Source organism: Echeneis naucrates, chromosome 15 (genome assembly GCF_900963305.1).
Source record: "Echeneis naucrates chromosome 15, fEcheNa1.1, whole genome shotgun sequence".
Taxonomy (NCBI): Eukaryota; Metazoa; Chordata; class Actinopteri; order Carangiformes; family Echeneidae; genus Echeneis; species Echeneis naucrates.
This window is the reverse complement of record NC_042525.1, coordinates 7,926,029-7,937,013: the sequence shown is the minus strand read 5'-3', so window position 1 is coordinate 7,937,013 and position 10,985 is coordinate 7,926,029. Positions and strand designations below refer to the sequence as shown.

The 10,985-nt window shown below is 40.2% G+C and overlaps 2 protein-coding genes across 4 annotated transcripts in view; one reads left to right on the top strand and one right to left on the bottom strand.

Moving 5' to 3' along the window:
* Window positions 1-130: 130 nt before the first annotated feature.
* On the bottom strand, window positions 131-4,651 carry LOC115055464 (putative ZDHHC-type palmitoyltransferase 6). Its single transcript, XM_029521303.1, has 10 exons — window positions 4,379-4,651; window positions 3,622-3,757; window positions 3,428-3,538; window positions 3,184-3,316; window positions 2,532-2,710; window positions 2,281-2,354; window positions 2,018-2,180; window positions 1,846-1,928; window positions 1,163-1,353; window positions 131-841 (listed from the first exon to the last, which is right to left on the bottom strand). Exons 1-10 carry the CDS (start codon window positions 4,497-4,499, stop codon window positions 368-370), a joined length of 1,665 nt encoding a protein of 554 aa, XP_029377163.1. The 5' UTR covers window positions 4,500-4,651; the 3' UTR covers window positions 131-367.
* A 416-nt stretch (window positions 4,652-5,067) lies between these two features.
* Window positions 5,068-10,985, top strand: part of wdfy4 (WDFY family member 4) — a 39,037-nt gene continuing 33,119 nt past the window's right edge. For 2 of the 3 annotated variants that reach the window (XM_029520295.1, XM_029520293.1), the window contains exons 1-6: window positions 6,307-6,535; window positions 7,801-8,052; window positions 9,075-9,186; window positions 9,653-9,777; window positions 10,091-10,219; window positions 10,343-10,532. In XM_029520295.1, coding sequence (XP_029376155.1) covers window positions 6,515-6,535; window positions 7,801-8,052; window positions 9,075-9,186; window positions 9,653-9,777; window positions 10,091-10,219; window positions 10,343-10,532 — 829 coding nt within the window. In that variant the 5' untranslated portion in view covers window positions 6,307-6,514. The other variant, XM_029520294.1, reaches the window with a different exon arrangement.

The following is a 10,985-nucleotide window of genomic DNA, read 5'->3' as shown; positions in this document are numbered from 1 at the left end:
AAGATAAAAAAAAAAAAAAAAAAAAAAAACTGAGATGAATGCAAGCACACGTTATCAGAGCAGTTTCCTATCAAGTTAATAAACACTGTTATCTTTGAAAAAAAAAAACAAAAAACATGAATGAATAAAGTAAACTCTTAGTAGTTATCCTGTTAGCTGCAGCAGATGAATCTGCTGATGGATCTACTCTACAGATCACCATAAATATTAAAAAATAATAACAATCTATGGCAAGAAGTTTCCATTCAAGTACAACATTTTATGTGGCATTCTAAAGATAATCTATCACAAAGACTTTAAATTGATAAGTAATCTTTGTAAGTTGACAATGATGCAACGACTTTTTACAAGACAAAAAAACTTTTTTTTAAATGTCGATGGCAGTTTTGTCCTGTCCTACCCGTCTCCGACCCTCCAGCAGAAATGACAGCGCTATAACCCAGCGCTGTCCTAGCGACCTCTGCCGTGCTGAGCTTTCACACTGTCTGAAGTAGGTGGTCGTTCCCGTGGCAACGGCATCAAACTGCTCCGTCAGCAGCCACACCTCCCACAAAAGCGTCAGTGTGTTCATAACTATCATTACCGCAACCCAGGACTCTTGCCCTAACAATGTGAGCCACAGTGCCAAGCTTTGACTGCCTGCAGGCATCTGATTGTACAGGTAGCTTGTTGCCGTTGCAACGAAAAGAAGGTGGGCAATCACCATGGAGAGGATGAAGAAGAGGAAGAGGCGGAGGTTACCCCGGCCGACGCAGCGGTTGAGGAAAAGGCAGTGATGGTCATATTCTTTGATGCACACTTCACACAGCTTGCAGTGTTTGGTGTAGTCAGGCTGAAACAACTATGAGGACAAGTAGAAGCAGGCTGAGAAGCATCGCAAACAAGAACTAATCCAACCAGAAAATCCCTTCTTTAACTGTCAATTTATCATTAATAATGCATACAAGGTTTTGTGTTTTCTTCTATCATTATATTTGTCACGCCCACAACTAACATGCATGAGGACATTTTTGGAGGCAATGTAAAATCAGACCAAGAAGAGAAAGCCTGTGTGTACATTTCGATATCCAGGCAGACCGACAGATAGCCAGATAATTTGATGACCAGATACATTAGGATAACAGTGTATGCTGTCTGAGCCATGACTGTGTGAATGTCTTACCTCACAGTATGGACAGAACCTGTGGGAGCTCTGGTTGTTCTCCACCAGGTCTGCAATACAGGAGAAGCGAGGATCTGCATCTGCTCTGTCCAGTGTCCCGGGGTCCTGTGTCAGAAGCTTACAGAATAAACCAAAGACTAGGGAGAAGTGGACCATTGACACCTCAATCAGAGAACTGTTTGGCCACACACGTATAAAAGTTAAGGAGGAACTATGGTCATTATGGCATCAGTTGTTGAAAAAAAATAAGCTTTTCAATCATATTTTGTGCACTTTGTATATCTGATGGAAAAACTAGAAAACAACTAGAAGTGTATTGGCCAAATATCAGTGCTGAACATAGAAAAAATATATAAGACTGCAGGACAATATGCTCCTTCAATTTTGACCTTCATTCACAAAAATGAGTGTGGGCATGACTGCTTCTTTGTCTCCATATATCAGTCCTGTGATAGATTGGTGACATGTCCAGGGTGTACCCCTCCTCCCCTCACCTAATGTCAGCTGATATTGACTCAGTCCCCCTGGGACCCTGATGGATAAGTGGTATAGATAATGAATGAGTAAAACTATAGATATTGACTCTGAGATGTGACCAGCAGACCACCCAGATCCTGATGCCTCACAACAAGCAGGATAAAAATATGCATGGCTGTAATAAGCATTGCTTTTGTCAAGGATATTAGGCATTATTTTACCATAGAAGCAGAGCAGGGAATGGAACAAGCCAGCTATGAGCGTGCCCAGGTAGATGGGGTTGGGTAACCTGGAATGAAATGATTTGAGTTATCACAAACACTAAAATACATTGACTTCCTAATAAACATTGCATATATTCAGCAATATCTGTCAAACCTTTGATATGTGGTCATGCGGTGGTATTGAGTGAAGATGCTTCTGGCCAGCCAGGGGAATAGCAAGCCACAGATCAGGCCTCCGTAGCCACCCAACATGGCTGCTATTAGCAGGATGGCAGCCCCACTCAAAGATGGAAAAAACAGTGTCCAGTAGTATAAAACTGGTGTGACGGGCAAATAACACACATAAAACCAATTATCCAATTAACAAATTATCATTACCATTGTTGATTGACTGATAATAATCATGATAATATTTACCACGAGACTCTCTGGGCTTTTCATGTATTGGCTCTTTAATATATCGACTCAGTAATTTGGTGAGCTGCTGATGTCTAAGGAAAAATAGACAGTATAGCCATGTATTAATCAGCATCAGAATCCCTAGAGAAAATGGTCAACTGGAAAAGAAAACATACTTATACTTTAAAGTTACATAGTGGTGTTACGGTCCCGTGCAGTGGCCTCGTAGTTAGTGTTTTTCCAGATATTTCTAAAGATGACTGATTCACCTAAATGTTTTCCCCTGTTTGCTGAGATCCAGAGGTGTGAGGCCGCTGTGATTCTTCTGATGGAGCATCCTGCATCCTGTCCTCTGCAGCAGCATCCAGCACACCTCCACACCGCCCCTCTCTGCTGCTACATGAAGCGCTGTTGCTCCCTGCTGGTCAACTGCATCCACAGCACATCTCTGATACACAAACAAGAGGGTTGGGCTGCACAGCTGCTAGAGGTAGTCACATCCACACTAAGTGTTCTTCTTCAAGATGTCACCATCTCTATGGATGGATTCATCCTGCCGGTGACCGCAGAAAAATGACCAGAAAACCATCAAGGTAACCGCTAGTGTCATTTTTCAACAGCTACCTGCATAATTTCTGAGTGCAGGTATTAATCTTGTGTTATTTGCACATAATGAACAGCTATCATTTTAAAGAAGTGATCAGTGAGCTTCAAACTTAACTGACAAGCTGATGTAGCTAAAGTCACTCACTTTGTACAGTTTTGTGGTCGTTTTCATCTGGAGCAGCAACAGTTTTCATCATTTTCATTGACTCAATTTCACCATCAAAAACACTTTTGCAGAGTCAAACTGTGAGATAATACTCCTCCATCATACTATTATTCAGGTAGAGCCATATGAGAGTAAAAACTGTATCATACCTGGTCTTTGAGCAAATACCGCACCACCTCTGTGTTGCCTGTGGATGCAGCCAGATGTAGTGGGGTCACCTGGTACATATCTGTGTCTGAGAATCGGAACATCCCTGTTTCCCATAAATAGTGCACTGCAACACTGGGAATGACAGCTTACAGTTAATGTGTACATAATTCATTTGCATGAGTGTGTAGTTGTACAATTACAAAAGACAACAAAAAGTGAGAGGTGTGTTGTTTCTCCACTCACATGTTACCTCCAGTGACTGCATGATGCAGTGACGTTTTTCCTTGCAGATCTATTAGACGCAAATCAGCTCCATACTGCAACATTTGGTGTATGATATAGATGTTCCCTTGCCTGATGAGAATACAAAGAACAAATTGTGATTACACTTGAAGATCCCAGGCATGCTCACTGAACGCTGGAGGTCTGCCACTCACCTGCAGGCAAAATGAAAAGCGGTTTGTCCTGCATCACACGTCAGGTTGGGGTCAGCTCCATGGCTAAGGAAAAGGTCGACCACAACACGGTTACCATGGAGGGCAGCATAGTGGAGTGGGGTGAAACCACCCCAGCCTGGATGGATGAGCAAAATATCACAGGTTTGAAGATGTGGACCTTCAAATTTGATCTACAGTCCATTAGAGATACATTAGAGGGCTGAGTGTTTGCAGTGCGTGGTGCTTTGGCCTTTTGATCATTAAAAGCTTCTGGAGCTGAGGTTAGAGTTTTTAGCACAGTGTTGTGTTGTGTTGTGTTGTGTGTTGTGATGTCACAGGATCTGTGCCAGACCAGTCTGTGGAGCAGCAGCAGAGTTAGGTTTCCCTTTGGCATCAAAACAAAAATCACATCAGGAGACACTGAAGTGTTACAAAAGTTTAAACTGGTCATGAAAACATCAGCGCTATCGTGCACATCTTAGTTGGCTTTTTTTTTTTTTTTTAGAAGATGCGCACTTCTGCAGACAGGTTGTTGTGGGAATTACAGGTTTGCTCTCTTGGTGAAAGTTATATTCATGCCAATCTTTCTGGCGCCAAAACAGGAAATACAAGCACTCACAGCTAAAAGCCAAAAACTATGCATCTAAAGACAGGAACACATTAACAACTGCGAGAATCTGAACTATTAGTGGCTTACAGTTTGGTCAAAATACTTTAAATAAATGGCTCAGGGTGTGGTCGCTTTAGTGCATCTCACCTTTTTGTTTGAGGACTGATCGATCACTTTGAACGAAATGTATGCACTGTTCAACATCTCCTCTCTGTACACAGTCAAATATGTCTCCGCCGCCGACGGAGCACAGAGGCATCGGGTGCATTGCGATGGCCGAGCAACAGCAGCAGCGGCCGGAGACTGTTTCAACAAACCGCAGCCAGATCAGCCGGATCAGCTCCCTCCGTCGAAGCGCCACAACGCCATAATGTCAGGAAACAGGGGCGATCACCTTTCGCTTCAAAGTAACGGTGTACATTTCATCGTGCTAAACTGATTAGAGCAGACCACGCCCTGAAGATCTGATTGGCTACGGCTGGGCATGTGACCTCTGACGTCAGCTCGTCTCAGCGAGGGAAAGCCTCCTGAAATAAAATATTTGTGGACGCTGACAGAAAGAGAGCCTGGATATTTATATATATTTGTATTTCTATACATTTTAAAATATTGAAAAAAAAACAAAACAGTTTTTGCATTAAGGAGCAGAATCCTTAACACATTTACTTTACAATTACTCTCAGTCAATTTCTGTTGTTAACTGTAAAAGGCAGAGGTGGACAGAGTACACAACTTCACCACTTGAGTTAAAGCACAGATACTCCTACAAAGGTTATACAAAGGGTTAGTTCAAAATGAACGAATCGTTCACGAACAACACATCGCTGCTAACAAGTGAAGCGCCACAGCTGAAGATGGACGCAGTCAGGCTCCTCAGGTAGACGCACCTTTGTTTTGCAGTGTGCACTAAAACCACACAAATCTTGGTTTGTAACAAATGTTTCGTATTTATCGTCGGAAAGAGACTCCCACTAATTTCACTGATTATATGTCTCTCATCACGCTCATTGCTGGAGACAGAGGTAACACAGCATGGCTGCTGTCCAGCTTTCTGGACACGGACGTGTTGAAATTATTTAAGGTGACTGGAGAGCAGTTTACAGCTGCAGTCAACACAAAACCGACAGGAGAAGAAGAGCAGTCCGCCATGAAGCTCCTCGGCAGGTGGAGTTAGCTAACGTGATGAGGGGGGACACACTATTTTTGCTCACTTTTTGGTTTAGTTATTGTTAGTAATCAGTAGTCTGAATGCAGCTTCCACCATACACTTATTAGGTGAAGCTGAAGGCCTATTTAAGAACATTTTAATGTACTATGGCATAATTCAGGAGCTACTGAGTTATCATTCACCACCACACAACATATTTAGAAAGGCTTATCATAGTATTATTTAATTGACATTTGTTCGATGGTACATGATTGATCAAGATTTAAAGTTGAATTTTGACTTAAGGGCAGTTCTTCTTTCGATGTTGTTTTTTGATTGTTGTTGGTGTGTCTGTATTATTATTATTATTATTATTATTATTATTATTATTAATCCCCACAAGATGGCGCTGTGTAGCTAAAGTGTATTTTTCTCACAATTAAATGCTTTGCCTTCATCTCATTCAAAAACTACATTGTGACACTACTTACAAATAAAGGGAAGATATGATTGCTCAGAAAAACAGACAGCAAAAATCTGAACGAAACACTACTTTGAGGACTTTACCTACCAAACATTTTCTTGCTTCACTTCATTCATTGTAAAACACAGTTGAAATGGTCTGTTTTTCCAACTTTTATCAGCACACAGTCAAACAAAAGGAATTGTGTTTCTGCATTAATTTTCTGCATAATCCAGGAGTAAGTCTATTTCTTCTTTTTCTGACTAACCCTAACCCTCATGTTACAGAAATTCATAATCATGCCAGCCACGCATGACACAACTATAAAAAGCAAAAGGGATTTCTTTTTCTTTTTTTAAAGCTAAAGAAGGAGGGCCCCATCCAACCAGCTAAACAAGAGTTTTTCACTTCTGCTTCTCTAAGGAAGTAAGAAGGCACATGATCTGGGCCAGCTGATGTGAGTTACTCTGCTGCTCAAAGTTCAGTCTGCTTGGTGCAGATTAGTAAGGGGCGGGTAGTTTTACAGAATGGTCTGTGCACTATGAGCTAGTCCTGATTTAGCAGGTCTGTGCTTGTCTATTCCCCCAGACATGTGAACAGAGACGGACTGCTTGTACAGCTGGAGTAACACCTCACAGATGACACAGTCCCCTTACATCTAGGAAACTCCCAAATGGCTCTCACGCAGCTGCAGGTAAGAATAGGTGGACTTACTTGTGTCTTGCATTCCTTTTCTCTTTTTCTCTTTTCACATGAGCTAATGTCAAAGATTGTTTTTGTGGATTGATAAGTCACTCTTTCTAAACTTACATCATTGTATCTGAATCTCCTATTTCAGGTTTATCAGGTTAACAGTCTCATTATTTGTCGTGGCTGTCTGAAATTAGAGAGTGATCCAAATATTATCACTGTAATGTGGAAACAATGCTGTACTTAGCCTCAGTCACACGCTAACGTGCGTTCCTCCTCTCCTCTACATGTGGAGTTACAGAGAAGTGTAAAGCCAACTTCAGCAGCCTCCTGTGTGATGAAAGACTTGAGACTGAGGAATTATGTCACAGTATTTAAGGCATAGTCAATAATAGGGAAGATACTGAGTTAGGCTGGACATCCTTAGTTTTATCAGTATCACATTGAATGCTGGTCCTGCTAACAACATCAAATCAATTACCAGCAGGCTAGGCAACCTGTCCTTACATGTTAAACTCTATCTTAAAAACCTTTGCAGCTTTTAAGTGTGACCAGCAGGTCCGAGCAGTAGCACAAACTTTTTTTTTCCCCCTAGCTCTGTAGCATGACTGCTGTTAAGTTTTTAAAACTCTAAATACAAGGCCCCTTGTCATATTTTGAACATTTTAATGTAATGCTGTATTTCACACCAAAGTCTTTCCAGTCACCTTACTTAGAGCTCCTGACTGTCCTATGTTTCACGTCTGAGACAAGGTTATTAGTAAAGGTTATTTGATATTAACACCCTCATTATCCATCATTAGAAAATATGTACCTCATTGTCTTAAACATTTAATTCTTTTACTGTCCAAATTTCAAATTATGAGACTGACAATCATGAGTCTATGACTAAATGCTGCACCGTTAAAAAGGAAATGATGACAACAAGGTATACAACATTTTCTGTGAATTATTAAACTTGAAAAGCTTACAAAGATGGCCTTACATGACATCATATCCTCCCAGTTACTAAAAACTAGTTATAAATATACATAATTCCGTATGAATGTTGAAAACTAGTAAGAACAACTTGCATGTGATTGTGGCCTGCTCCTCTGATTTCTCAATGCAGCTGGTGTGGTCAGTAGTAGGAATGAGGATTTGTTTTGAAACTGAACAAATTAGACTTGGGGAAAGATTATTAATAGACCAAGTCAGAATATCAACCAAAAAAAGACAGAAATGGAGCAGTTTGAAAATTTTTCATTTTTTGTTCCTTTTTCCTTCCAGGACCAGTCAGTTAAAGGGGAAAGGATTAATAAGGAAACAGGAGAGCTGAGTGCTTCAGGGGAGTTGCCTGTCTCTGGGGAGTTAAAGGAGCTGAAAGCTGAGGACTCTTTCAGGAGCTCTCAACAAGTGTTCAAAGAACGACTACAGGAGCTGGGAATTCACACATACTCAACTTCTGACCACAAAACTGTCCTGGTTCCTTTAGAACAGAGAGAAGAACATCTACTTAAAGTCCTTCCTCTCTACATAAAGGTGTGGAAATGTGGAGCAAGAATGTGTTTCAGTTAAATATTGTACTGTCTTTAAATTGACCAAATTATTTGCTTTCTAGTAAAACTCCACAAACAGATATGCAATGTAGTGAGTCATGGCAGGAAAATCTTTATTGGAGCCGAAGTCCTAATTAATCCCCAACCTTGTGGAGGTTAAATGGGTGCTTCAGGGCACTGTGATTTCAAACACTGTTCCAGTCTGCTTGAATGAACAATGAAATTATCATCAGTCAGCAGTCAGATGTTTGGGCCTCAGCTGATCCCACTACTCCACTGAATGTGTGTATGCCCCTTCAGTAAACCACCACAGTCTCCAAGCCTTTCAAATAAGATACAGAGTGCATCAGATCCATAGTGCCCTGGGCCTCACTATTATCAGCTGTGAGATGTGGAATTTCTCAATAACAGTGCCTCAAGTTATGAAGATTCGAGGATCCCATTGTTTTTGACACTCATGCACACCTTCTGTAAATTCCATCACTGATCTTTTTAAGTGTGCCAAACACAATTGATCAGGCCTACAGCTGAAGACGTAATCTCGTGTTCATGTGCAGCTCTGTGTGCGTATGTGTGTGGGTGCATGGCTAAGCCCCATGAGCAGAACATAGGGCCTTACTAAAGAATTGCAAACTCAGTGAAATGTGATATCCTCTTATGGAGCTGGGAAGACCCTATAGCATGCGCTGGCTTTCCTCTTTTATGGTATAGTGCATTAACAAAACCACTTGAGATGCAACTATAATGTGGGTTGTTAAAGGCCTAAAAACCTAATAGCAGATACAGATGAGATAATCTAACACAATAGATAAACCATTTTAACCATTAATTGCACATTATGTTAAGTTCTAAAATGCTTTTAATACTCCTTTTTACCTTTTTGTATATCCCACACTAGTCAATATATTCAAAGATTTTCCAAATAGGTTTAACCATCTGTACTAAACCTGTAGAAGCAACTGTCTTCAATATCTGTTAATTGGACATTTTCTCCTCTGATCCCAGGTCTGTGAGGATGGTGACAAACTTGAAGGTTTGGATGTAAAGGGGCTTGCAGCTCTCACTGCTGACGTTGTGATCAATAGCATCCACAGTAGGGTGTCAGAAAGGCCTGCAGGTACTGTTTGTTTGTATCACTGTGTAGTTTTCTTTTCAGTTAAAGGGGCTTTCTGTCTTGTGTACTTCCTGTTTCTCAGTATGTTGTGTATTCATGTGGGTGTGCGGTAAATGATGCTTGCAGCTAGCTATTTCAAGGAATTTTTCAAAAATAAACCAAAGTGCTACTTCTCTTTTGGAAAAACTGTGCTCAGTGTATCTTTACATTAGCAGAGTACTGCCATACAAAAGTTATTTTCTGTTGAACTGGTATGTCCAAAGACTTTTACCTGCCAAAACAGAAATGAAACCTTTTTATGATAATGTGTTTCATCCCCTTTTCTTTTCATGTTTCATGAATATTTGGCTGAAATATTGACTTAGACAGAAACAGTAAATGTAAAAAATAAGGTGTTGTCTTGCTGGTTTTAGTTTATGACCCCTTTTGGGTCATGGCTCAGTAAATGTTGAGTCTTTCATGTTTGCAGAGGCAGCTCGTGAAGAGGTGGTCCGGTTCTTCCAGAGGTTTGATGAGAATTCTCAGGGTGAAGTGGGAGGAAATTCAGGATGGCTGCTGTTAAAGTCCCTTTTGTTCCTGACAGCTGACTGCTCAGTGAGTAATAACTAACAGTATTTGATGGGTCACTTCAATTTATGGGGAAATTGCTTTTAATATGTAAAGTGCTTAGACAATGCAACTCATAGATGATATACATTTATCATACATATTGATGAATCCAAACTTTTACTATGTATAAAAATCTAAATGATTATTAGTATGGGCATCATAAGCGTAAATATCTCCTTAAGATATGAACTTTTTATCTTGAATTTCTTTTGCTTTAAATTGTATTTTGCATATAAATGATGCTTCAAGGTGTAAAGCTGTTTTTTTTTTTTTTTTGTATATGTATGTCTTTTTGTAGGATATATTGTCCAATATAAACCCAGGGCTCCCTGTTGCTTTGGTGAAATGTCTGTACCTGTTAGTGTGTCTTCCTGCTAAAAAAGAGAACACAGCAATAGAAGAGACCTTTCAAGAGCCACTAACACAGGTCAGCTTTGAAAAAGAAATTAAATGTATTTTTTTTTTCTCCATGCTATACATTTTTCATCTTTTACTTATCTTCACTGGATTTTGGGAACATCTTCCTCTTCTTCACTCTGTTTTTGTCCAGGTTCTGCTTCAGTTCTGCAGGCAGCCAATCATTGCTGAGAGACTGGTTGCAGCTCAGGAACTTCAGTGTCTTATTATTGGCCTCACATCACTGTGGGATCAGACCAGTGCAGCCTGGAGGCACCAGGCCTCCCGCATCCTAAAGGCAGTCTCTGCTGTAGCAACAAGCAACACAGTCATGAGCTTGTTAGGTGAGGAAATTCAAAACTATTGGGATAATTGACATTTCTGTTAAGGTTATAGTAATTTAATATCTGCTTCCTGAAACAGATTTTGTTTCAGTGATACGTATAGAACAGAAATCTGAAAACAGGCTGCACTAAAATTGAATAATTAGATTTTGATAGATTATTTGTGCAGAACGATATCTTTCTCCCAGTAATGGCATACGACCATAGCTGAACAACACACACAGTGAAAGTATGTTTCACATGATTTGCCCATCAACACCGATTCACTCAAATATTCTTGTTCTTGTTTGTTTTTGACATAAAAACATCATCAGCATTTTACAAAATGATATTCGGCTCATATGATTGTAGTTCTTTGCTCTTGTGTGTATATACATATAAGGGGATGTTGTTAAGCTGTCTTTTATACTATGGTGAGGCTTTTTTTTTTTTTGGTGGGGGGATGCCTCACTT

Bases quoted from the DNA above. Each gene is read 5' to 3' on its own strand.
- LOC115055464 (XM_029521303.1), bottom strand. From the start codon at position 4,499: ATGCACCCGATGCCTCTGTGCTCCGTCGGCGGCGGAGACATATTTGAC. The intron at 3,539-3,621 runs GTGAGTGGCAGA...TATTCTCATCAG, and splicing joins GCTTTTCATTTTGCCTGCAG to GCAAGGGAACATCTATATCA. The intron at 2,355-2,531 runs GTGAATCAGTCA...ATTTTTCCTTAG, and splicing joins AAACAGGGGAAAACATTTAG to ACATCAGCAGCTCACCAAAT.